Genomic DNA, 27,678 nt, shown 5'->3' with positions numbered 1-27,678 from the left:
ATTGTCCTATGCACTGAGAGGTCAGAGGCTCCATGCCCAGTCAGGGCACATGCCCGGGTTGCAGGGGCTCCATCCCATTGGGGGTGTGCAGAGGCAGCAGATCGATGTCTCACCCTCATCGAAGTTTCTCTTTCTCTCTCTCTAAAATCAATAAAAAGCGAGGTCACCTGGCCAGCGTGGCTCAGTGGTTGAGCACTGACCTATGAATGGAGAGGTCACAGGTTTGATTCCTGGTCAGGGCACATGCCCGGGTTGCAGGCTCAATCCCTAGTGTTAGGCGTATAGGAGGCAGCAATCAATGATTCTCTCTCGTCATTGATGTTTCTCTCTCCCTCTCCCTCCCTCTCTGAAATCAATAAAAATATATTAAAAAATAAAAAATGAGGTTTAACAGTGGAATTTGGCTTTAAACTAAAGGTGGGCATTTGCTAGACTGAGAAACATTTAGCCTTTGGTCTGCATTCACTGTGATCCTTAATATTGCATAAGCATGAGTATCATCTGGAAGCTCCAGACCTCCAGAGATTCTAACTCAGATAGCATTCCGAAGTTTAGGAGCACCAGCCCTCCAACCTCCCAAGTATTCCTGACACAGTAGGTTTTGGCATTTGGGAACCACCAGGAGGTCTCAGCAAAAAGATGTGACTTGGGTTTATGAGGGCCTGTTGGCTACCCTGCACCTGGTCATGGTTTTCCTGAAGACGGCACTCAAAAAGTCCACCAAACAAACATAACTAACATCTTTTTGTTTTTATTGATATTTTATAAAGCCTAATATTTTTCTAAAAAGAAAATCAGTTTACATGTAGTAAGTTACAAGTAAACAGCTATAGGTAACATAGCCATTAGAAAAAAAAAGAACTAAGTATGAAAATAAAAGCAGTAAGCAGCAATAAAATTAACACCTACATACAACTAGCAGTGCAATAAGATAAGCAGAAAGCAGCTTTACATGGAAAGAAAAAGTGATTTAAATACAGAAATAGCACCTTACAAAAAGGAATTGAGACATGTAAACGTGGTAGGCAGATTCAAGTATAAAAGTTATACCCCCAACTCTTGTACCAGAATGAAAGGGTTTCACAAACCCTGGACAGTGTAGGGCACACACCCTCCTCAGTGCCAACTCGGAGCTGCATTTCCTTAGTAGGATCACCAATGATTGTTTTCTTCTTTTACTAAATCATACAATGACAGACTCAAGATGGCCACTGCCGCGTCACAGCCCCAAACACCCAAGTCCAGCTCAGCAGCTTCACTGAGTTGGTGGCTCTGTAAGAAACAGACGCATCATCCGGACAGAAACCGCCATGCATTGTTTCCACATGTCACACAGCCACATTATGACGTGGGTACTGAATACAAAAGGCACCTGTTCTTAGTTTTCTATCGCTAAGTATGGTCACAGAATCGTGATATTCCCATTTATGGGGTTACTTCCTAACACCCCTCAAGAACTGTGAATTCTCCGAGGTTTATGTGGTTATATCATGAACAGATTTTTTTTTAAAAAAAGATAGTAAAGTGAGGAACATCTAAGGACAGAGGAGATAATCAGTCTGTTTTGATTTGAATGCAGACCTCTCGAGTGAAAATATTTGGGGACAATCTCCAGCAGGGCAGCTCTGACCTGCACCCCCTGTGCAGGTTTATATCCGGAGTCCTGAAAAGGGCCTGTTTTCATTTGTTCCGATAGGGATCCCACCATATCCGTTCAAGGTAATCATTACCATGCAATGGTGGATGACTGAACATTTTTATCTGTTGAACTCCAGAGAAGGTTGTAAAAAAGGGGAAAAATAGCATCTTGTAAACTTTAAAAGTTTAGTGTTAGTAAAATTTTATATGGTAGCAAATTTACTTATTCTAACTATCTACTTTTAGTTTTTAAAAAAAATCTTATGGGGGTATTAAGGCTAATAATATCCGGTAGTTAATATAAAGCTACTTTACACAGACTCCCAGAGTCTCTTAAATTAATATTTTTATTCTTTCATATAACATATTATTGGGTCCAAAAATAAAAATAAAATAAAACCCTAAACCAAGACCCCAAATCCAAGATAGAAATTTAAAAAAAGAGAAAGGAATAAAGAAAGAGGAAGGGAAGGACCCATTTATTCTGAAGAAACAGGAGCGAGGTTAAACAGCCGTGGGCAAACTACGCCCCGCAGGCCGGATCCGACCCATCCCGTTTGAAATGAATAAAATACCCTTTTATGTAATGATGTTTACTTTGAATTTATATTAGTTCACACAAACATTCCATCCATGCTTTTGTTCTGGCCTCAGGTCCAGTTTAAGAACCCATTGTGGCCCTCGAGTCAAAAAGTTTGCCCACCCCTGGGTTAAGATCAATAAATTTAGGCATACAAAGATCTCCTCTGGCTATGTACAGAAGCCCTGAAGTAATCCGGGTTGACAAAGGGATACTGCATGACAGCTTCCCGAATTGCAGTCACAAAGCTTACTCTTCTGTCCTCTGAACATAACTCTGGTTTGAATGCTCTTGGGTACTCAACAACCTGTGTCCACTTTCCTCTTACCCTTCCAAACTGAAGACAAAAAGCAAAGGAAAAAATAATCACCTATTGTCCTATTATCAGTTTCTACATTAATTCCTCAGAATTCTACCAAAAGGTCCTATTCAGATTCCAATTTCCCATACAATTATTTTCCACCCCCCTGATTTATCCAATGAACAGCGATTGTTAGAAGGCATCCAGACCTGACATTTAATATTTAAGTAATAATAAAAAAGCACCCCACAGGGGCATGTAGTGAAGGACAGTGAACTCAATAAGGTGTGTTTTTTTTTTTGTCCACAGTTAACTGAGAAGCAGCGGCTCGGCTGCTGTAGTTCATCTAAGCTCTTGTGCCCAGACAGGGTTAGCACATCCGTTGTAGCAAGGTGTGCCATTCACAGTTATTTTGGTCTTGACATTCTGTCATGTGTACCAACATTATCCACATTATCTCTAAGTTGTAAAGTAAGTGCAGGGCTAATTATAGGGGAAAAGCACAAACATTCAAGTCGTCACACCCTGAAGAGCATGTTTTGCTGTACAGTGGGGCCTTGACTTACGAGTGTCCCGACTAACAAGTTTTTTGAGATACCAGCTGTCTCTCGGCCGATTTTTTGCATTGAGTTGATAGAGTAATTTGAGTTAACGAGCTCCTTAACGAGCTCGGTCTCCGAACGAATTAAACCCGTAAGTCAAAGCCCCACTGTACTTGTAAACTTTTTGCACTAAGGCCCATTCCGGGAACACAATAAATAACACGGTAGGATTCACAGCTGACGCTGTCTTCCCGATGAAGCCTAGGAAGCCGTAGCTTTTTAATCTGCAGGAAGGAAGGCTCTCTCACCACAGATCTACTCAGGGCGAGTGGAAAGACACGTCAGGGACACTCACCCTGGCTAAGTGCTGGACAGGCCCCGCCTTTAGGGAAACCACTGGCTCCAGTAGCCTGTTCCGATCTACTTCGAGCAAATAGAGAATTCTTGGAGCAAAACCACAAGTCAGCGGGCGCTTTCCCTGCGACACCAGGCACAGAGTCTGGGCGCTAACTGGTACTAAACGTGCAATTAGTAACAATGACTTTCAGGAGAATAGATGGTGATGGGAAGTTGACGTGAGGACCGGAGGGTGAAAGGCGCGATGGCGTGCATTCTGCTTCGCTCCAGCGCCAGGACCTGACCTGTGACGGACAGGGAAGCTCAGGCGGTCTGAGGCACACCATTGGGCAGAGCACCCGGCTAGTGGGCACCGCCGCTGGGTATTTCAAGTCTCCGCTGCGCCGAGCTGGCGTTTTGCGACTGCTTGCTCTGTCTTCTCCTAAGGACCCGGTCTCCAAGGCTGCCGGGCGTCTTGAAGAATGTCTCACAATGTGTGTGTCGGGTGCTCTTGGGGGTCCCTGGAGTTGGGGACTACAAAAGAAAATCAGAGTAAATAAAAGCAGAAGTGAAGTCAAATTGTTCTCAGTCTCTAAACTGGAAGCCCAGTCCTGTGTCATTATGGTCCCTAAGCAGACGGTCCCTCCTCTTCGCTTTTCTATCACATTCATGCGACGTATCTCCTCAACACTTACCACAATTGGACATTAACTTACCTTGTGTGCAGAAAGGCAGCCTAACAAAGAATTTATAAGCGTGGCACCTGGAGCCAGGGTCTGGGCTCTGCCATAATTAGCCGTGTGACCTTGGGCAAATGATTTAACCAGTATGTCCCCCAGTTTCTTCATCCATACAATGGGGATGATAAAAGTACTGACTTTAGAGGTTGTAAAGACTGAATAATATAATACTGATAAGGTACTTTAGAGCATGCCAGGCAAATAGTAAGTATATGTTTCTTGGCTCTTTTTGTTTATTGATATTTATCCTCTCCTGTTAAATGTTAAACATGTATCCCCTTAACAAGCTCTGGGAGGGCAGGACTATTATCCTGTTTACTGTTATACCCTCACTGCCTAGGTCAGTGCCTGGCACATAACTGATGATCAAAAAGTATATGTTACGTTTTAATAGCCTTGTTTAAAAACTACCATGCTTATTTCAACATCTACTAAACTTCTGAGCCTCTGAATAACATGTTTAAAATATTTTTTTGCTGCAACATAACTCTTTCTTTCTGAGAGAAAGCACTCTGAAAAATGCTTAATGCATGAAAGGAATTCAACAAATACTTATTGACTAAAGTATAAATAGAGTTTGGGGGAGAAATATAGTTTGATTAATTTATATTAATCATATACACTTATATATGTACATTTGCCTCTATTCTGAGTGTGTATGCATATAGATGCCTCCTAAACACTGCATTTTAAGAAATGACAGATGCTAAAAATCTTTGTGTCAGTATCAAGACTTCCAAAGTTTATCTTGTTTCTGCACAATTAAAATTCAGGGTGGTCTCCTTTATGGACCTAACGAAATGAAAACTTGGAGAATCTGAACATTCAGCACTCATCAAAAATTTACCTGAACTAAGCCTAAAATAATTTCCTCTAATTAAAAACAAATAAGAAACATTTTTTGTCTTTAAAGCACGGATCTCCTGCCATAGGTGTTTGTACTTTATAAGCAGGTAATGGGGTCTGTCGGGGAAGCTGGGAGAACCACACCCGGTGCCGCTGCCCTGCAGTCAGGTGACTAAAACCAAAGCTGGTGAGATGCAGGCACCCCCGTCCCAGAGCCATGAGCCTTCTTGTGCAAATGGAAACAAAACTTCAGGACTCACCTGCTGTAATTTCACCACAGAGCCTGGGTGTCCTTCGTACACTGGGGATGTGGGCTGGGTGGCGTTGTGCGGTCTGGACATTACTGGACTCTGGTTAAGTGAGTGGGGACCCTGAAGCTGAGGGTCTGCCGGAGGGAGTGTTGAGGAGTTTGGGTTAACCAGGGCTGCAGGGCCGATGAGAAGATGAGGCGTTGATCCGAGGCCTGGCAAGCGGAAACACCCAGGTCCCGTGTTTGGGACAGAGCCAGGGGCAGGGGAAACCGGCCCGGCCATTGTGGGAGAGTAGAGAACAGGAAATGGGCCCAGTGTCGAAGATGGTAAGACCATGCAAGGGACACCGAGGGGTGGCAGCTGACCCGAAGGTGGTCTCATAGCATGAGGGGTCTGACTGCCAGGTAAGAGCACATTGAGACCATTTAATCCTGAAACAAGCAGAACAAGGCGAAAGTCAGAATGTAGGTCTCATTCAAGCTCAAATTCCTCAGGGCACTTGCAAATGGGAGCCCCCAGTGAATCAACCCCACCTGAGCAGTCAGCCCCTCCCCTATGCTCTCCCAGTTGGCATTGCCTCTTTGCAGCAGCAGCTCTGGCTGAAACCCCCCATATTTCTATGTGAGAACTGGGTGGATGCCTGTGTCTTCCGAGGGGTATTTCAATGTGAACACCACTGCATTGAAATGGAGGAGGAATGGAACTTGGATGGGAAAAACTGTATCTTTACTTCTATGAACTGTAGCTGAAATTTATATTTCCCTCAGTTAAGATCATGGGCAACACATCACAACAGTGTTACTACTACCTTGACTTTGTCACTAGAACAAACACAGATATATTCATAGAACATTACAGCTATGGCAGATTTCTGAATAGACTGTTACGCTCATCACAATTTTGAAATTATGAGAGTACTGGATTTTCTGTCACATTTTTATTACTATAGTTAAAAAACATTTTTCTAACTGTATCTATAATAATAAAAGCATAATATGCTAATTAGACCAGACAGCCGAACGACCTTTCGGACATCCTTCCCGGTGACCTTCCGGATGAAGCCGGGGCTGTGAGGGCCAAGCCGCTTGTAGGAATTTCATGCACCGGGCCTCTAGTTTCCATATAATTGGCTTCCTTTGTAATCCCTGTGTTCTGTGCACTTGTAAGTGTGCTGAGGAGGAATCCCTGGGCTGTACCACAGAGGCAAAAGGCCCATGGCTGCGTCTGGGTTTTGTTCAATATATCTGTAACACTGAGAATCACGTTTAAACTCTCACAGAATACTTGCTAAAGGAATAAAGAATGTCTTCTAGAGGAGCGAATAATAACCAGTTCCTACCTACCTGTGAAGTGAACAAGGACTTGAGGAAAATCAATTTAAGTCTCTTTCCATCCAGAGCAGCTTCATGTACTCTGTGCATATCTAAATTAGGTGTCTATTATATTTCAGCTTTACTTCAAAATGGTAACAGCATTTACTGAGTCTTACTAAGTGTCAGACACTATTATTCTAAATGCTTCAGATGTATTCTTATTGAACTGCGTTTTCACAGCACCCCTCCCCCCATGAAGCAGGTGCTGTTGTGATTGCCGTTTTACCAATGAGGGTGGCTGCAGGCGCGCCTTTCGCTCCCAGACAACAGGTGGCTTTCACACCCAGCCCTTCTGCTGCAGCCCTGCCACCAGACCGGTCACAGGCTCCGTCCCTCTGGACATTCAAGAGGTCAGCACACTAGGTGCACACAGTGGCCAACTGGCCCATACTGTCACACTGAACCAATGCCAGACTCAGCCGAATTATAAAAAAGAATCATTTTTTGAATTTGTTGTGCCTTTTAAAATTTTAAATCCTCACCCAAGGATATGTTTTTTTATTGATTTTAGAAGAAGGGCGCGAGAGAGTAACATCGATGTGAAAGAGAAACATTGATTAGTTGCCTCCTGTAGGTGCCCCAACCGGGGATCGAACCCACAACCTACGTATGTGCCCTAACCAGAAATGGAACCCACAACCTTTTGGTATATGGGACAAGGCTCCAACCAACTGAGCCACCTGGTCAGGACTATTGTGCTTTTTTAGCAAATAAAGTTTAATACATTTTTTTAAAAAAAATCACTTGCGTAATTATTTCCCCATTAACCTGGAGGTTGGCGAAAGTCTAAGCAGCCTCTCCCTTCGTTTCATCAGTGGAGGAAACAAGAGGGCTGAGAGTAAAAAGAGGCTCATCAATGAACTGCTTTGGTCAGGTGACACAGAACAAGATTTAAAAATCCAACTGATCATCGATTACCCCAAGGGCCTTCGGGACATGATGACATTCCTTACCGGCTGGTGGCTGCACATAAAGACACTGCAGCAAAGAGGGCTCGGTGGTGCCTTCATTTTCTTGCAAAGGCTTTTCAATCTCTGTGTTCCTTGGAAGACTTCTCCACTCGGAAGAAACAAAGCCATGTGCTGGAGCCTTTCCCCAAACGCCCCTTGCAGCAGGCAGGTGGCTATTCAAGGGCATGTCTTCAAGGGACACAGACGCCCTGTTACCCCGCATCTTGGGAGAGGCAACATCTGAGGAATCTGCGGATTTCTAAGCACAACCAAACCAGGAACCAGAAAAGCAAGTCAAAAATCCCAGCAGCAAATCTTAATAACAGCTTTACCAAAACAACTACCATAGAACAGGAAGGTCAAACACAGCTGTGTACAACAGTGACTTGTGTATGTCTGTTGTCTCAGTCACGTTTTAGGAATGGCCTGAAAATCAGCGTCACGCCTCAAGCATAAAAATGGCGGAGATTTTCATAAACGGGAAAACGGGCCATGATGGTCAGATTGTGCAATGTTTCTGAGCTGCCAGCACAGGAAGGGTGATGATACCAGTCTTTGAGGGGCCTGGTAAGAATTGTGGGGAGGCCCAAAGCTGTCTTGGTTATCTAAGGCACATACCAGTCAGTCTTTCATTTCTGTTCTGCAACCCACACTACATACACACTTAGGAAAATTTGCCCCGGCAGCAGAAAGGGCCTTAATTAATGAACTGATTCCCATGAAGGGTGCCCAGCTGACCCACTACAACCCGCTGCAATGCCAGTGCTCCTGCTTCTGCGAGTCTCACTGGTCACGCCTCATCAACCTCTGCATGGCCACTGAGTGGGAGACGTGGACAGCTCCTGTGTTTGCTCTTTTCACTTCGTGGGGAGGGAGACGGGATCTCTGAGCAGAGATGAAAACTGACCAAGCACAGGCTCTGAAAGTGAAGTAGTGTCCGCATTCCGGACTCTGGAACTTAGCTGAGTCCTGGATTAAGACGGTTCGGTGATCTCAATGTATTTAAAACAAAAGGACAGCAACAAGACCAGGAGGAAATATACAGGCGTGTGAACAGTGGTGGCCTCTGTGTGGTGGCATTATGGGTAAAACTTTTCTTTAAACGTTTTGTCATTTTATACGAAGTGTGACTTTTATAAAAATCACTTACTTTTCTTACAGTACTACTTTACGGCAAGCCTTTTGGGGAAAGCTAGTTCAGGCCTTAAATATGCAAGTGGCCCATGAAATACCCCCTATTCCAGACTCAGTAGCTTATTAACCTCAGTGTGTCCTCATTAGGAAGAAGCTCTGGTAACGGGACGTCCCTAAACACACCCACCCAAGAATCCACCGGGACGCCCTTACCGTGGGCATGACCAGGGACAGAGGGCCGTCTTCGTAGCCCCTGCTTTGTCTTTTAGCGGCCGGCTCCTCCTCCTCCTCCTCCTCCTCCTCCTCTGGCAGCTGCCTCTCCTCACCCAGGCGCTTCTGGGCTGCAGGTGTGGACCACAGCGCTGCGGCTGAGGCCTCTGAGCCTCTGCTGTCCCTCTCGGACCCGGGCTCCGGGGGCGGTCCCTCCTGCAGGCTCCCGCACAGCATGAACAGAGAGGTGGAGGGCACGTACAGCAGGGGCTGGCCGGCCAGCAGGCCTGGCTTCAGGCTCTCCACATCTGAGGCCGCAGAAGCGAGGGAGACACCTACTTGTCTATTCAGACCATTCTGTGTGGAGAAGGCCTGCAAGTCCGTCTGAGGCACGGAAAACACCTGGTGGACTAAAGGATTGACACAGTATTCTGAGTCCACAGGGTGGACAGGGAAAGGAGCAGCGGGGTCCAGGCTGCTGGATGGAAGCGTCACCCCCTCTCCGTCCAAGGCTTTGCCCCTGTAATAAAAAGAAACAACAGGAACCACTGAGTTACCACATTCTACCAACTCCCGACTCTACTTTTCTGAAGAGACGCACCAAAGCAAGAGTGGGGAATACTGCTTGGTTGTACACACATTAGGTAACCTAACCGCAGAGGCGATGACCAGGTATAACCAGGATCAACAGTTGGCGAGGTGGGGGGTGGGGGAGGAGCTGATGGCTAATGGGGGAGTTGCTCTGGGATGATCTGTTTAGAGCTAATACTGGCCCCTTCCACATCTAATAGTTATCAATTACCCAGCAGGTACCGCTTACCAGGCACATGGGTACTACAATAATTAGCACAACATTATAATACTTTACACAACTGTTATAATATTAGTCGCCACTCTCATCCCCCCAGTTTACTAGGGAACAAAACTGAGGTTCAGAGGGTAAGCAATCTCCTGAAGGTCACCCAGAGGGGCCTCTTGCTCAGTCACCGTGAGAGATCCGGGCTGCTTAAGAGACTGGACAACTTTGATTTCAAGGATACATCCCATTCGTCTCAAATCCTCTGTGAGACAAATGAAGTGGGCAACGAGTGAGGAAATACACTCATCTACAAAATTATTCTTTTCTGTCATTCTTGTCCCATTCTGCTCAGTATTACTATAGACTTTTTAGGCAACGCATTCAAAATCAAGGCCCATCAATATGTGAGATTATAAACATTATCTGGCCTTTTATACAAAAAAATTTCCAAATACTAAAAAACAAAATGTTTATATGTTCAGTATATTTTTGGAAATAGATGAGGAAACTCCTTTAGAAACTGGTACACAGAGAACAGGGATTTCTGACTACTTTTCTGTTGGAATCACTGAGACCTGGGTTGCCCACAATCTCACTGTCCACTGTGCTGCTGGGAATAAAATGGAGTGCTCCGGGCTGCAGTGCTGAGTGACTCTCAACCACAGGCCCCTCTGAGTAAGCAATCGCTATTACTCAGCTCTGTGTCCACACTGAGCACATCACACACCTTCCTACCCCCAGCCGTCTCCCGTCAGTCTCTCCATCTCCACCACTGTCACCATCATCTGAGACCCAGGTATTTCTGCAATGCCTCCTCCTGCTCTGGTAGGTCCTGCTGACTCACCGTTCCCACTGCTTTCCACCTCTGGCTGCGCCAGCTCAGGCCTGCACCACAGAATTGCTGCAAATGCTCTGCTCTGTGATCTGCTCACCTAGAGGATATTCTCTACTTCCAATCCCACCTGCTTAAAGCAGCCAGAATGGTCTTCCCTGGTGAATCTGCAATAGTTTGCACCTTCTGTCTCCTAAATCCAAACCCTTCCACCTGGCTTTCAAAGCTTTTTGCCAACTTGGCCTACTTACCTCCAACACCCTAAGCTCTTCTTCTGAATGGTGTTTCCTTTCACTATCCTATTTGGGTAAATCATTATCGTTAATCAGCTTGCTGTCCCTCCACTCCCTGAGCCTGCCTCAGAATCTGTTTCTTCCCAAATCAGTCATTAAAAACGCCTCTTGTTCCTTCTTTAGCATTTCCTCTAATAACATGTGACTGCTGTTAAAGGAGAATAACAGTACCAACCTCAAAAGATTGTTATGACTAGCCCTGGCCAGTGGTTAGAGTGTCGGCCCATGCACCAAAGGGTCATAGGTTCAATTACCAGTCAAGGGCACATACCTGGGTTGTGGGTTCAGTTCCCAGCCCTGGTGGAGTGCATGCAGGAGGCAACCAATTGATGTGTTTCTCTCATATCGATGTTTCTCTCTCCCATCGATGTTTCTCTCTCTCTCCCCTCCTCCCTTTCTTCTATTCTCTCCCTAAAAATCAATGGAAAAAAAATCCTCTCGTGAGGATTTAAAAAAAAAAAAGATTGTTATGATTAGATGAGTTAATATACATAAAACTTTTGGATTAGTACCTGGCAGTCACGTGTTACAATGATGACAAAGTGACTCATGGACTATGATCCATCATTTTTCATGTCACACTAGTAGTGATTTGTCTTTCTGGGGGCATTTGTTTAACTTTTTTCCCTATAAGCTTTCATAGCTCAGGAGATAATTTTTTGTACTTTTGTGTCCCTGATGCTATATCATGCACATTGTTTTGCATAAAGGATAAACTTACAAACTTTTCAATAAACAAATGGCTGACTTAGGAGCAAGATTGCTAAAAGTTACCTTTGGGTGGGTAGCATTTCAATTTAGTCCAAGTTAACATTCGGAAATAGAGAAGAATAATACACCTGGAGTTTTTAAAAGACTTACTGTGGCTTGTCTTCTATTTGCTGTTGGTAAATAGCTGCCAGACTTCCAATTTCTAGGAAGCCATCTGGTCCTATAAAGGAAAAGGAAGGTCTCAGAAATACAGCAAGAGACGTATACATACCAGTTTTTTATAGCAGGATGCATTTTCACAGCTTAGGGACTCTAAGACTATCTCAAGTCTATTCTGGTTTTGATTCAAAGATAGACATTTTGAGAAGCTAGCTGTTACTGGTAAATTCAGGTCTCATCGAGAATTGGGAAGAAAAACAAAACAAGTGTTGCTTTGTAAGTCGGATGCATTTTTGAGATGCATCAAACAGGCCATCGTGGCAAGCTAATTGATCTTCCAGGCTGACTAGGATCAATATCAAGGAATAGGCCCCTGGTCACACCCTGTGAAGTCACCAACTCTCTACCCCCAATAGTTGTCCCATTTCAGGGTAGTGAAAAAACAGGCAGGGCCTAGAGAGGCGACTGGATTTAAAGTGCCAGCGCGTGGGTAAGGCTACGATGACATGGGCTGATGGAGTCCAGGGTTCAGCAAAGGCAGGTAGGTACCTTGTTCTTCCCTGGAAGGGCTGCTGGGTCCCGAGTTCACTTTCCTGTGACTCCTCTCAGAAGCTGGAACTCTGTTGAAGGAGCCACGTCGAGCCAGCTTCTGTGCAGCACAGACGTGAACTTTGCTGTAAGTTTCACTTTTCAGTTCTGGTAAGACAGATGCAGCAACATCCACTAGTTCTTCATCTACATAAACGGAAGATTTGGCAGTGTTGTTACACAGCTATCATTCCGGATAACTTTACCTTTTTAAGATACGGCTTGGAAAGCCTATCATTGTAATGGAGCTACCCTATAAATGAGAAACTGACACTCCAAGGAATTATATGAGCCTGTCTCAAACCCCAATTTCTTCTGATGTACAATTCTTTTTAAGCTAGTGGAGGACTATAAAGTGAGACTAACTCCATATATGTTCTAAAATTACCTAAACTGCAATACAAGTAGAGCAAGATGTTTTTCACCCCAAAATAGAAGGGACCTAACATTTTAGATACTTTCTTTGGGCAAAGTATCAAAGGGAAGCCCAGCTATGCTCAGCTCAATGTGCATATTTTGAGGTTTTTAACGTTAATTGAAATCAGTCTCTTATGCCATAGCTCTAAGGCAATGAATATAAAAATTTCTGGATTCTATTGCTTTATTATTTCTTATGCAGTAGGAGTCTCCGTTACCCAGTGACCAAAGGAATAAGGTCAACAGAAACCTCATAGTTGAAATGCTGCAAATAGTAAGGATAATAAAGGGCTGGGCCTGAGGGGCCTGTTTTATGCTTCAAGGAGCCGATATGAAGTCAGGACAGAATTTCTACATAGAACCAGGCCTGTATTTCTAGGTAGAAACAGTCCCCATTGCTGTTGCTCAGAAAGTTATTCCTACCCTGCTCTTCTGTGCTGTTTATTTTGGAGCTCAAAGCATGCCCATTTTAATAAGGCCGATTAAATAGACTGAAAAGTCCAGTCACACTTACAGTCTCTAAAACACACAAACATTGAAAAAGAAAATCACCTTTATGGGTTTCTATTTCTTATAAAAAAAAAGACAGCAAATGTTCTTTTTAGAAATTCAGAAATTACAGAATCAAAAAGAAAAAAATGGGTCAAGACAGTAACAGGGATCAGAGTTCCCCCTCCTTCCCGAAACAAAACACTGGACAATATATATAAATCAACCAGTGGCTCTCACGACACGGAACATCAGGACATGAAAGACAATGATCCTTTAGAGCCACGAATCAAGTGAGGTGAGCTCCATGACTGCCCCAATTCACTGCCTGAAGACTGCTTCCAGGTTGGGGTGCAGAGAGGGGAACCTTGAGAGAGCCTGGAAGTCTCTCCAGGTTGAGGATGGAGCTGGGAGGCCAGGAAAGCCAAGGCAGCTGGAGTCTGCATGGCAGAATATTAGAGGAGAGCCATACAGAAGGAGAATGCTGGAGATGGATGGAAGGTGCCCCTCGGGTACTCAGTGGAGTACTCACAGGTGAGAAAACTACCAAAGGCCAGCGGGGAAAGAACCACTCAAAAGGAGAAGGAATACTGTGTTGTTTCAACAGTGGGGACAATGTACATGCATATATATGTATATGTGTATATGTATATATACATGTGTGTGTGTGTGTGTGTGTGTGTGTGTGTATATATATATATATATATATATATGTATATGTTTTAATCCTCACCCGAGGATATTTTGTCATTGCTTTTTAGAGAGAGTGGAAGAGAGAAGGAAAGACAGAGAGATATTGATGTTTGAGAAACACATCAATTGGTTGCCTCCTGCATGACCCCCCGACTAGGGCCTCGGCTGGGGAGGAGCCTGCCACCGAGGTATGTGCCCTTGACTGGAATAGAACCCGGGACCCTTTGGTCTGCAGGCCAATGCTCTACCTACTGAGCCAAACTGGCTAGGGCTACATGCATATTCATTGTAGCTTTATTTGTAACAGTCAAAAAATGGAAATAATCCAAATGTCCATCAACATGTAAATGATTAAAGAATGATATAGCCATACAATGGAATACTTCTTAGCAATAAAAGGAAAAAACAACTGATAAATGCTACTACATGATTAATCTCAAAATAATTATGCCGAGTAAAAGAAGCCTGATAAAGAGTATAGGACAGTGATGGCGAACCTATGACATGCGTGTCAGAGGTGACATGTGAACTCATTTTTTTTGGTTGATTTTTCTTTGTTAAATGGCATTTAAATATATAAAATAAATATCAAAAATATAAATCTTTGTTTTACTGTGGTTGCAAATATCAAAAAATTTCTATTTGTGACACAACATCAGAGTTAAGTTAGGGTTTTTCAAAATGCTGACACGCCGAGCTCAAAAGGTTCGCCATCACTGGTAGAGGAGGTACAGCCTATTCTTGTTGTTTGTGGCTCTCATGTTCTGTAAAATGAGCAGGAACAATTAATTAGCGAACACTGAAGCACTGCTCCTAGAGGAAATACAGGGTTAGGTTCCTGCGTGCCTCTGGTCACAACATTTTTATCAACGGATCTACACATAACCCTGTTTTATGTGTTTCTGTTTAAAGACACCTTATTTAATACATATTGTTGATCCATCAGTTCTGAACTCATAGCAAACAGCACTAGAACTCATGTCTCAATGAAGCTCCTCTAACATGTATTTTCTCTGTAAGGTACATCACTTAGAAACACTAGACAATGCTTCAGCACAACACTTGGGTACCATTTCAAACAGCGAAATCACCAACTCCAAGCACACAAATGTGAAACATGGCATTAAAAGGACCACAAAAAGGCAGAGCACTGTCCAGCTTGACCTCAGTTGGCAACTCAAACTTTTTGCCACTCTCTGCATATCTGTGAACAACTTAGAAAATGCTGCAAGTATTACTTTTGGAGTGACAAATTTGAGTAGATAAATTCGCAAATATGGAATCCGATATAATAAAAGGCTAATATGCAAATCAACCAAATGGCAGAACGACTGGTCACTATGATATGCACTGACCACCAGGGGGCAGAAGCTCAATGCAGAAGCTGCCCCCTGGTGGTCGCTCATGGCTCATGGCTGGTGAGCGCAGTGGTGGGAACTTCTCTCGCCTCTGCAGCAGTGCTAAGGACCCCCCTTGGGGGATGTCCAACTGCCAGCTTAGGCCCATTCCCTGAGGGGACATCCCCCAAGGGGTCCCACACTATGAGAGGGTGCAGGCCAGGTTGAGGGACCCCCCCCTCCCCCCAGTGCATGAATGTCATGCACCAGGCCTCTAGTCTGTGAATAATGACTGTAGGTGACTCACTGATAAACATTTTTATAAAATACAAACAAATCTAGAGTGAAAGAAAGCAGATCAGGGGCTTCCCCTGGGGAGAGAGGAGGGGAGGAAGGAAGAAGTTTGAAGGGACAGAAGACACTCTGGAGGGTGATAGGCTCACTGTCTTGACTGCGGTGATTATTTCACAGATGCAGACGATGCAAAAGCTTATCACATTGTAACTTTAACCACATTCCACTTATAATGTGCCATGATACCTCAATAAAGCTGTTAAAAGGAAGAAAAGGCTATGATGGTGGGAAGGGAGATAGGAAAGAGACAACTATGAAGTTTAATTGTGAGGCACTGCTAATTAAGGAGTGAATTAAGGAATCAAAAGTAACTCGATGTTCCAAATTTGACAGCTGGCTGATGATGAGGATATCAGTAGAAACTAGGGAATGCAGAACAAGGATCACATTTCTGAGGGTAGGTAAGCAGCTACTTTTGAGGTTCCTGACCTGGTTCCACGCCCTCTTTCCCTCCTCAGATCAGAGCTCCCCCCAGTTGCTGTCCCACTGGTTATGCAAATACATGAACTCATTTTCTCAACACCAGCTCATTTCCCCAACGACCTCATTTTCTGCAATGATACCACCATCCTTGAACCCCTCCTCTCTTTCAACCTATCTGAAGACTAAAGACCCCTTGTCACGTCAGTCTATGCATCCAGTACAAATGTCTTGGCTTAACCTTTGAAGCCCAACAAAAATTCTGTTCCAACTGATCGCACTTCATGTCTCATCACTCTCTGCCCTATGCCCTTCACTCAGATCAGGATGGCTGATCTCTCCCCCACACACCAGACTTGTGTTTAGGTATCAGTTCCTTCAACTAAAAAGCTCTCCATCCCTCCAAAACCTAAAAGTCCATCAGAACTTCACCCATATCCTTTGATCTCCTACAGCACCACTACCACCATGTATAGTGCTTGACTGTTATTCTAAGTTTCAAATGAGTGCTAACTATATGACTCCAGTAGAGGCTCATTAACCAACGAAAGTGAGCAAGGCATGGCTCTGGGTACTTCAGGTAATCAAAGATGAACAAAGACCTCTTCTGCCCTCAAACCCACGGAGCAGGGACCACAGCATCACATCAGAATCACCAAGTACAACAGCATAATAGTAAAGTGCAGCAGTTCAGATGAGAGACGCTTTGCTCTGGGTGACGAGGGAAGCTTTATGGAGGAGTTGACATTTGTGACAGATCTGGAAAGGGGAACAGAGTATTTTCATGTACAAGAGAAGAGGGCATCACAGGTGAAAGGATGAAGAGAAGCCAAAGGCAGAGCAACAGAAAAGGGCAACGTTGTGTATTCCATGTAGGCACGGATGGCGTGCTGTATGCAGCTTTAGTCTCTCATGGCACGTGCACAGGCCACACGCAGTAAGTACTTGCTGGGTGGAATTAGTTACACTAGATTTCAAGTGGTTTCATCTAGATCCGAAGTGAATAATGTGCTACAATGAGGTAGAGAGCTGTATCTTCTATAGGCCTGGGTTAAGTGGCAGGAATTTATGCCACTAACACCAAAATTGCAAGGGTAATTTAAAAATAACTTTAATGGCTTTTTCTCAGGCAGCCTAGTTATATGTAAAGTAGCTGGTACGGTAGGATCCAGTCCCCAATTGCTCAGCTATCACCTGTGAAATAGGTAGAAGATAATACCCTCTTCTGCTCCAGGTTAGTAAAATTGACATTTGTAACCTCTGAAATAAATGATAAAAAACAGGTGTTCATTGCATCTATACTATATTTAGGAGTCATTTTTACCATATATTAGTTTCATGATAGCAACAGTATAATTTTTACATTATGTGGAATTTCAAAGAAAAACAATATTTTATTCCATTAATGTAGACATCACTCAAGTTTATAAATGCCATTTTAAATCCCCTGTCCCAAATTTCCAGGGGAAAAAAAAAATCTTCTGAATAAAATAGAACATGCTAAAGGGCTGTAATTACTAGTTACAGAAACTCCCATATCACAAGCTCTCAGTATTTCCCCTCCAACTGTGAGAGCCGACCAGCACGCACCATTTGTAGACTAATACTCACTGTCCCGAGAGTGACATCACAGTCTAATTTGAAGGTGACTTGGGTAACGGAAAATGAGGGAGAAGATCGATCTCACTCTGTAGTAGATGTAGGATTCAGAAAAGGATTTAGAAATGTAGCATTTTAAGTAAAATAGGTGCCTAACAAAACCATGCCTCACCACTGGAGGCGAAGTCCACAGGCCCGATCCACTTGAAGGCTGGCTTACGGCCTCGCTCTTCCGTCACGTGCACTTTCTTGATCAGAGCAAGGCTGGTCAGGACATTGGCGATGTCATAGAGACGTCGGACCTTTGCTGGAAGACATCAAACACAATTACGGTCATGCTGCCTGTGGCACCATTACACTGTAGTTTACGTGACAGGTCACTTTTCTTGGCCACCATATACACCTCAGGGGAGAGCAGTGGGGTGGGATGAAATGACCAATGGCTCTGTCATGAAATCACCCAGGATTTATGCCTCTGCAGCCACAGACCAAGGTCGGTGTGTCCTTCCGTTTCCACAGCTTCACACCTTTCCAAGACAAGCAGGGAGAGCCCTGATTGCAAAAACACCCGAGGGAGGGAAGCGGGCTGTAATTAGAGGCTCAGTGAATGTGATTCTGACGTGTGGCAGGTCGGAAGCTTGCCCGAGTTTCTCCCAGCAGGAGGCTGTGGCACCAGCTCCACCAGGCAGCTGGGCTGTGAACATGACAGGGAATCCCCAGAGCTTCCTGCAAAGCCGCACTCCTGGGCACAGAGGGTGTTCCGGGCCCAGGATTCTGAGGTACCGCTGTGCTGAAGACAGGCAGTTCCTCACCTGAAGTCCCAGCCTCTGGCCACCCAGAGGGGAGGGGGTGGGATGCACAATCCTTGAGTCTTAAGAGGTTTGGGGAGACACATTTGAAAATGCCTGGACTAGAAGAGAAATTCAGAAGGGGTGGTAACACAGTAAATAGGCAGGTGATGCCCAGAAAGTAATTTCTATTTAAGAAATCAATTTACAGGTAGGAAACCCACTTGACTTCAGCGCTAAGATAAAGCAAAGGATATTGATGATTGTCTAGAAATAGCAAGCATTCATCCCAGATGCAATTTTCTTCCCAACAGGGGGAGAGCTTAGATTTTATTTAGTCATTTCCCCCACAGGATGGCTATAATTCCAGCTGGAAACACAAACAAACAAGGTATGTTGAGCTCATGCCTCCCTAAGGCTTGAAAGGACTACCAGCAGCCAAGGGCCTCTGGCTTGGGACCCACGCTCGACAGAAAATAGGAAACTCAGAAACGCTCTCCTTGTCCGCAGCCATGTCCCACCACCCTTCCCCTACTCTGGTCATTCCGCTGCTTCTTACCTGTACACACCTTTCATCTCCACCCATCAGAAGAGGAAGCGGGGGGGTGGGTGGGGGGGAAGGGGAAACAAAACTCAGACATTCTGTCTTGGATGCTGCGATACTAAAGAGAAATGCAAAGTATCTTACACTCACCCTGACCTGCATTTGTGGATGGCACTCTGCTTCCATCGTCCACTCTAACCGCCAAGGAGACGTCAATGGGAATCCTAGCAGGTGACTAACTTACCTCTAACAGCCCCAAGGATTCTGGGATGCAGGAAGGAGTGCACTTCTCCAAAAAACCATTGTTCTTTTACTTTCAGAGGCAGAAACACCACCGTATGAATCCCGCCCTCCCTGGGCCAGCGAGGTGGGTTCAGGTGAGGGTGCTTACTTTTAAATTTACTGTGGTCCAGCACATTCTGGCTTCCTTCTATCAGGATTTTGGCAGCCACATCGAGAGTAACAATCTTGGTTTTAGAGACGAGGAACAGCATGACAAACTTCTGGCTCATGATTCTCAGAGACTTGTCTTTTCTGTTTACAGATGCTACAAAGGGAACGAAACAAAGGCATCAAAAAAGATAATTTACCACAAGAAAGACTCTATTTACAGTTTGCCAGAACGATCTGATTCTGCTAGTGAATGGAAAGATCACTTCTGTTACAGAGAAAAGCCTTCTGGACACACAGTCACAGACGATGGCTCAAAAAGACAAGGCGGATTCTCTTGCTGCTCATAAGATTTCCGTAGGAATAGACGCTGAAAGGCGAATGTTAACCCACTCTTAATGCTTTATACTCACACTGTGTGGAATAGAAAGCAGGAGGTGGTTTTCCTAAAGCAGCTCTCTGCCAGGATTGATGTGGGAGGAGAAAAGGATAGGATAGAGCCCTACCCGGTTTGGCTCAGTGGATAGGGCGTCAGCCTGCGGACCAAAGAGTCCCGGTTTGATTCTGGTCAAGGGCACGTACCTCAGTCGGGGCGTGTGCAGGAGGCAACCAATTGATGTGTTTCTCTCACATCGGTATTTCTCACTGTCTTTCCCTCTATCTTCCACACTCTCTCTAAAAATCAATGGAAAAATATCCCCGGGTGAGGATTAAAAAAAAAAAGTGGGGGGGGGGGGGGGGGGTAGGGTAGGGATGAGAAACTTTTTTCAAACATCCACTCTGACCTCAAAGGCAAGGATTCTACTTTAATTTCTCTGTGCCCACAATACAGGCAAACCTTGTTTAGTGCACTTCACAGATACTGTATTTTTTTTACAAATTGAAGGCAAGAACCCTTCACCAGCAAAAAGATTACAATGTGCTTTATTGTGGTGGTCGGGAACCAAACCCACACTGGCTTTGAGGTATGTCTGTATCCAGAATGTACTGTAATCACAGGAGGTGCCCACCTCTTCCATTTCTTTTCAGAAATAAACTGTAACTAAATAGGAGAACTGATGAGATGTGTGCTGCTGAGGATGGCAGGCAAACCACCCTGACAGATGGCTGTCTCCCCTGGTTATTAAGATACAACTGGCTCATGGGCTGGAACTAAAAGGCACGTGGCAGTAAACTGAATGAAAACCAGGCCCACCTTTCCATTCCTATTTCTTAAATTTGCAAGTGAAATGTGAGTGATACTTGCACTTGATCATCTTAGCAGGAGGGAGTAGGGAGAGAACGATGAGGACCAATGGTTAAGATAGGAAGAGGATAAAATGAGTCGGGAGGGGAAGACCAATGTAGACATCAGTGAAAAACATTCTGCATCCAATGTCTATCCTTCTAATCAACATTTGCTGCTAACGGGGTTCTTTTCTATATAATCTACTCCCATATGTAACTTGAAAAATTAATTTCATTGTAACGATAACTTCTTTCAGAGCAAATTTTCCTTAAAGGCTCACAAACAGAAACCAGCATGGGGCTGTCAATCTGGAATGGGAGCTCCGTCAGGGATCTGCGGTCCAAACACCAACCACCAAGTGATCTGCCAGTAGACAGGTTTTCAGTGAGGGTGAGTGGGCAACCCGGCGGGGGAGCCATCTGTCTGCCTTTCTTCAGTGGAGAGAGTAAGAGGACACCTCCCTCCAGGGTTGTCAATCTGGCACTTCCCACCTCAGCAGTGAGTCTCTTCAGAAGAGACCATCACTGCCTCTCTGCTATTACCCACGTGGTTACAATGAACTCACAGGAGGGACAGTCGGGCTCCGAGAAATCCAGCAACTGTTGATCGTGGGGATCTGCACAGCCATCTTTTTTACGTTCTCCGAATTTGTAATCCATCAGGTCCAGCTCCCTCTGTTGGAGGGATGCCATCTGCTCCTCGTACTTCTGCTCCTCTCCTAGTCTCTGGAGGTTCCGCAGGGTCCTCGGCAGGCTGTGCCGTCCATGCCAGCCATACTGGTTCTTGGCCAGCCGGCTGACCAGCTGCAGTGACTCCAGCACGTTCACAATGTCATAGATGCGTCTCCTTTCAACGCCTGTTTGAAAGACAGAAGCCAACCATCATCATGCAGACTTTTCTGAGGATAAATTCCTTGAGAGCCTGGACCATGTCTGTGAACTACTTTGCGTGATGCCCAGGGGAATGTCCATCAAGTGTGGCTGTGCCACAAATTCACCCCTTAAAAATGCAAGTAACAGAATTTTTTTTCTTTCCCTTTCTTGTGACCTTACCCCCAGTAGGATAAAACATCCACCCAGAGATGACCTGTATTACACGCAGCAGATGTCTTTTCTTTAACTCTGTTAGCCTGTTACAATGGGTGGGACTGAGCAACACAGGTGCTAGCACGCCTGATGGACACTTGGTGAATGCTGGCTGGCTGATTTAGACTTATAGTCCTAATGATGCAGACTATACAATAAACTGTGTCCAAGAACAGATACCTTGTCTGGACAATCCTTTCCGTTCCTGGAGTTTGAATGATGTAAAATAATTATCTTGCTAACTCTCTTAATGGTCCAATAAGGAAAACAGATGCCAAGTATTTTGTGTCCTATTTCACACTGGAAACTTAGTTTGGGCCCCTTCTCAAGATGATGGATGAAGCCACAGTTAGGGCTGGAACAACATCTGAGGATGCTCGGTTCACCATGGCTACTGACAACTCTCCGTGCTCTCATTCACCGCACCCTGCCAAGCAGCCCAGTGAAACAGAGACTTCGTGTACAGTACAGATGGACCATCAAGTTCATCAGTTCCCTAACCCTTGCCCTGCCGGGAGCCGGTCCATCCTTGCTGCTTGACACAGTCGCTGCAGAGAAGAAACATCTGCACAGCATGTGTTTCAAGGGACCTGGCATATATAGCATATTGTTCTTAATATGTTTGCTCTCCTTAGTGCCATGTGTTTTAACCAAGGTCACCTCTCTGAGAAAGGTTGTTTCCCCAGGTGGGGATTTTCCCCTGAGGTTAGGGAGGGGATACAACCCCTTAATTAAGTGTCAGGCGGGTAGTTAAGCTACATAATCTTTACTCCCTGGAATGGAGATAAGAAACACCTTAACCTTTGTAATAGAAATTGACAGGATTAAAATCGGCTGGTATAAATACGGATGTAACAAGACAATAATCATCAGATCCTCATCAGATCCTAACCAGAACCTAGCCAGAGAACATGGCAAAAGATCCTGGACAGAACCTGGCTACAGAACTTTACTGGAGAACCTAGAAAGAACATGGCAAAAGAACCTGGATAGAACCTGGCTAAAGAACCTGGTGACTGAACCTGGCTGGAGAACCTGGAGAACCTGGCTGGAGAACCTAGCGAGAGAACATGGCACCAGAACTTGGTTGGAGATCCAAACCAGAACTTCGCTGGAGATCCTGGAGGGAGAACCTCGCTATGCTGATGAACTGAAACCAATTTCCATGTCATTCATTCTTCGCCGACTCCGTCCATACCTTTGGGGATCCCTGGACCCGTTGGGGTTGGACCCCAACATTGCCCAATACTCTGCCCAAATAGCTAGGACTATGAGCCATCTACTGAATTTACCAAAAATATTTATGGTGCTTAGTGTGGGGATTTTGGGGTTTGACTGCCTAGATTTGAATCCCCGTGTTGTCTGTCCCAGTCGGTGACCCTGAGTAGTGACCTAACCTGTCTGTGGCTTAGTGTTTATCTCATAAGATGAGGATTCGATGCGACCACAAACATGAAGAGTCTCCAACACATGTTCACTGTTTGGCACTTCCTGTCTGGCACTGGGGCTACCTCAGGTCGCTGCTGGCATCAGAGGATTAGTGGAAACAGATTTAAAAACCTCCTGTGCAACAGGCCCTCAGGCTTCTGGAACCACCTCCCCCTTTGCGCTCATGTAAGTATCCATAACAGAAGCCTCTAGGCACCTTGGAGAAAACCAGCCCAGCTACAACCAGGCCCTCTTTCTGTGCAGTTGCCAGGAGCTGTAATATAATCCGGGCAGATTCAGCGAATGCAGCACGTGGCCCTGCAAAAACTTAACAGGAGAAACAGACTGAATTGCAACGAGAAGCCCGGAGCTGAGAGGAAGTTCATCATATGCATGAGGAGGCATTTCACAGCCCGTCAGAGCACTTCAGCTCCTGACCCTGAAAGGCTCCTCACCCCGCGTCGGTGCCAGATGTCTGTTGGAAGGTGGAGCAGGGCCGTCAGCAGCCCCTGTCCGACCCCTGGGTTCCTTGCTCCAGTCTGTTTTCCTATATTAACACATCGTGTTTAGAGTGTAACATTCTATAAACCTTCCCATTAGAAATGTCATGTGAATGCAACTGAAACACCCCAGGGCCAGCCATATGCCCGGCTGTTTTGTTGTTTTGTATTAGATACAATCTGTTAAGTCTCCATCTAGTGGCTCGACATCCCAAGAAGGGAAAAGAAAGGAAGGTTCTGACCACCCGGAGAGTAAGACACTTAATGTGCACAACAGGTGTGTAGTAGGTGATGCTGGTAACGCACCCACCTTGTCTGTCGGACTGAGTGTGCCTGTCCACTGGCTGGTGCACTGAAGAGTCCCATTTCCCAGGACTCCAGACGTGCCAGTGACTCTGGGCCTTGTCCTGCCAGGGCGGTTTTCCTTGGCACCAGCCTTCCTTTCCTTTTGTATCCAGGTAATCCTATTCACGGCATTAGTTATGCCATCAGGATTTACCAATTCTTACCAGGCTTCCCTTCATCCCCGACGGAGCTTACCAAGAACACCTCAGCCCCATACACTATTTTCTTGGGCCGTGCTATTTTCCATTCACTGAAGTCCTCCTAGTTCTTTGACTTCTTACCTATGATATCCATGTCCAATCTATATGGGACCAGAACCTAGGAAACTGCGCAGTTTGAATGCTCTGCACATCCTTGGTTAAAATATGGTCTTACAGCTTGTGACCCGGATGTAGCAGGGAGTTTAGACTCAACCCGAAGAGTCCGTCACCCCTGAAATAATTTCCGGGAGGGACCTCATTTTGACCTCACATGAAGAGAGATGGTAAGGTCATGTGGCAGGTCTGGGTGGTGTGAGGCATTAGCCAGCTGTTGCAAAAATCCCTGGTTCTGCCCCAGGCAGCCATGACGCGGGGATCTGCAGAATGACCTGCAGTCCCCGAGCAGGAGTCTATCTTGTGACACGGCCTTCCCACCTCCAACCGTTCGTCTTCTGCACTGATGTCAGTGCAAGGTCCTGGCTTCAGGAGTCCCAGTGAGAAAGATGCTGATTTGTTGTTTTACCCTCATCCTCTGTAAGACAAGTTTCCAGGATGCTGTGCCTCCAACGGGTCAAGCCTTTCCCTCCCTAGCTGGGTCACTCTGCCCTTCTTGTCTCATTGCCACCAGTGCCAAGTACTATATTCCCATTTCTGGATTTCAAAACGGCTCCCCAAGCAAAGCACTCTACTCCCCCTTCCTAATTGCAGAGGTTGAACAGACAGCTTAGGGAAGAGGGGTCACATCTAGAAAGAGCCGAGGGAAAGTTTCCATGTAACAGTAAGAGCCACCCATGCCAGGGCCTGGGTTAGGCACGTTACTGACATTATCCCAACCTGGCTAAGTTTCTGCCAGGTAGGTGCGATGGTCCCAATGAGAAAAGGTTGATTAACTTCCTAAAGCTCTCAGGGCCTGTCAATTGGAGAGCTGGGCTTCCAATCCAGCCTTCCCTGACCCAAAGCCCAGCCCGGGGTCTTCCCATCACAACCCATTGCATCCTCATTATTTCAGTTTCCAGCAAGCACAATCTCTTTAGCCATCGGTGTGAATAATTCAGACTGGCAATCATCTACTGGTGCATATTTCTCTGGGCTATGGGAAGAACTAGAACTAATAAACAAATTAAAAATATAATCTATCAAAATTATGTATGCAAAACCTCCTAAGGAGACACCCTCCACCTGCAGATCTTTGTGATTCCTGCTTATTTAATGATTTGTCAACGATATGTTCATCCAGAAACCAACTGCCATCCATGTCCACTAGGGGTCTGTATTCGGAAGCTGCTGGACTTCTTTATAGAACATACGGCGTTGCACATTGTACACACCCTCCCATGTGAACACATGCATTCCTTTGTTATAAGGTTGAGCTGTTTGAGTTATGACCAGATGTGCTTTCCTAGTTTGGCAGGCTTGTTGTGAATAGCACAGAAGAAGGCTTCAAACATCATGCTCTTGCTCTCAAATCTTGCTTTATAATAGAACTAACACCAATTCTGAACCCTTAGCAGCGTTATTGTAAAAATAAACAGCAGGATATTTCAAAACATTTTTTAGTCTGTCTGAAATAAGATGAAATTAAAATAGGAGATAGGGCTCTGTAATGTGAGTCTCGTCAAAGTGTTTTTTAAGCTCAAGAAAACCAAATTCTTGTTGACCCTCAGGCCTAGAAGGCCCCTGCAATCCTACGCTGAATGGTCACGGCAGAAGGAAGCTCTCCCGGCCCCTTCCTCACCCTTTGGGAGGGCCTGCCCCGGGAAACCAACGTCCCACTATACCTGGAGACAGACCTCCGGGTAACCGGACGATACATACCAAGACTGACAGCCACTTCATCTAGGGAGATGGTGGTTTTCTCAGCTGACAAGGGATAACTTGGATAGCGAGCTAGAAATTTCTGGCACAGGAGTCCTAAACTTTTCTGTTTTCTGCTCGGCCTGCGTTTCTCAAATTTCTCCACAGCAACGTCCCCCACAACACGAAGCTACAGAGGGCAGACAGAAGAAAGGGAGGAGACATCATGGTTAACATCCTAACAGAGAAATTGCAATGGGCAGTACTGGCAAGTTGGGGGGACATCCCATCCCATCCCATCCTAGAGCCTAGTTAAAATACACTTCCTAACCTAATTTTCTTAGCATTCTACCTATTACCTTCTCTAGACTGAATTTTTTGTCCTTTGCAATTTGAGGCCGAGCGTACTGGTTAAAAGCGTAAACAATGAACAGTGCGGTCATTTATAGGTTGCTAGAGTCTTGCTGACAGAGTGTCTGTTGGACTGTAGACAAGCATCACTAAGAGCTTTTGGAGATGCAGAGTCTCAGGCCTCATCCCAGAACTGGTCCATTAGAATCTGTCTTTTCATAAGATCATGGGTGATTTTTATTGACATGAAATTGAAGACGCACTGGTCTCCACTGTGTCATTAAACTGTTTTATAAGTTTACTAATTTCCAAGGGTTGGTGGAAGTGAACAAGAGCGGCCAAATCTTATTCTGATGGCAAGTACACAAAACTAGTGTCCCTGTCTCATCAACCCACATTTCAAAAGGGCTGAATTCAACCCAAGAAAATAAAACGTTTTTCAGTGAACATATTCAAGCAATAGGATGATCTCAATAGCTTCAGAAAAAAACATTTAATACATTTAACAACCATTCATGATTTTCAAAAATGCTCTTAGAACTAGGAATGGAGAACTTGAATAAAGTGTATCTATAAAAACCCAACTGAAAACAAGTCTTAAAGAGAAAACCTTGGAATTACCCCTTTAAAAATCAGGGACATGATAAGGATGCTCCTCTTCAGCACCACACTGGAGATAGCCAGTGGATGAGGACAAGAAAGAGAAACTGAGGCACAGGAATTGGGAAGGAATAAATAAGCAAAACTTTCATTCTGCAGAACACATGATTGTTTACATGAAAAATATAAGACTGACAAATTATTGATAATAAGAGAATTTAGAAAGCTCCTGAAAAGACGATACTCTTTTAGGAAAAAATCTAGCAAATATTTATTTGTATAAAATATTAAAATTTGCATCTTTAAAGAAACAGATTTAAAAGTTAGAGAAACACATATACTCGTGGATAGGAGGACTCAGTACCATAAACAGATTAATTCTCAAATTAATCTACATGCAATGCAATTACAATTAAAATCCAATCTAAAGTACATAGGGAAGGAAAAAAGGGCAAAGCATAGTCCACATACTCTGAAGGAAGAATTGAGGTTCCTGCTTTGCCTGATATGAAGGCTTATTACAACACTAGAGGCACAGTGCACGAAATCTGTGCACTCGGGGGTGGGGGGTCCCTCAGCCCGGCCTGCACCCTCTCGCAGTCCGGGAGCCCTCGGGGGATGTCCGACTGATGGCGTAGGCCTGCTGCTCGTGGGGAGCGGGCCTAAGCCAGCAGTTGGATATCGTTAGCGCTGCCGTGGAGGTGGGAGAGGCTACTGCCACCGGCACTGCGCTCGCCAGCCATGAGCCTGGCTTCTGGCTGAGTGGTGCTGCCCCTGTGGGAGCGCACTGACCACCAGGGGCAGTTCCTGCGTTGAGTGTCTTCCCCCTGGTG

The 27,678-nt window shown here is 45.1% G+C and overlaps 1 protein-coding gene across 1 annotated transcript in view; it reads right to left on the bottom strand.

Annotated features, from left to right (window-relative positions):
- Positions 1-3,760: 3,760 nt before the first annotated feature.
- E2F7 (E2F transcription factor 7) overlaps positions 3,761-27,678 on the bottom strand; it is a 35,431-nt gene continuing 11,513 nt past the window's right edge. The window contains exons 3-12 of the mRNA XM_070408765.1: positions 25,916-26,084; positions 21,108-21,398; positions 19,316-19,471; positions 17,765-17,899; positions 12,245-12,430; positions 11,687-11,756; positions 8,905-9,421; positions 7,561-7,816; positions 5,244-5,665; positions 3,761-3,931 (exon numbers count right to left, since the gene is read on the bottom strand). Of these exons, the coding sequence (XP_070264866.1) occupies positions 3,761-3,931; positions 5,244-5,665; positions 7,561-7,816; positions 8,905-9,421; positions 11,687-11,756; positions 12,245-12,430; positions 17,765-17,899; positions 19,316-19,471; positions 21,108-21,398; positions 25,916-26,084 (2,373 nt within the window). The remainder of the gene's footprint in view (positions 3,932-5,243; positions 5,666-7,560; positions 7,817-8,904; positions 9,422-11,686; positions 11,757-12,244; positions 12,431-17,764; positions 17,900-19,315; positions 19,472-21,107; positions 21,399-25,915; positions 26,085-27,678) is intronic.

This window comes from Myotis yumanensis, unplaced genomic scaffold, assembly GCF_028538775.1.
Source record: "Myotis yumanensis isolate MYYU_CA2020_CCGP unplaced genomic scaffold, mMyoYum1.0.hap1 SCAF_3, whole genome shotgun sequence".
NCBI lineage: Eukaryota > Metazoa > Chordata > Mammalia > Chiroptera > Vespertilionidae > Myotis > Myotis yumanensis.
The sequence above is the reverse complement of the archived record's forward strand: the minus strand, read 5'-3'. Positions and strand labels throughout refer to the sequence as shown.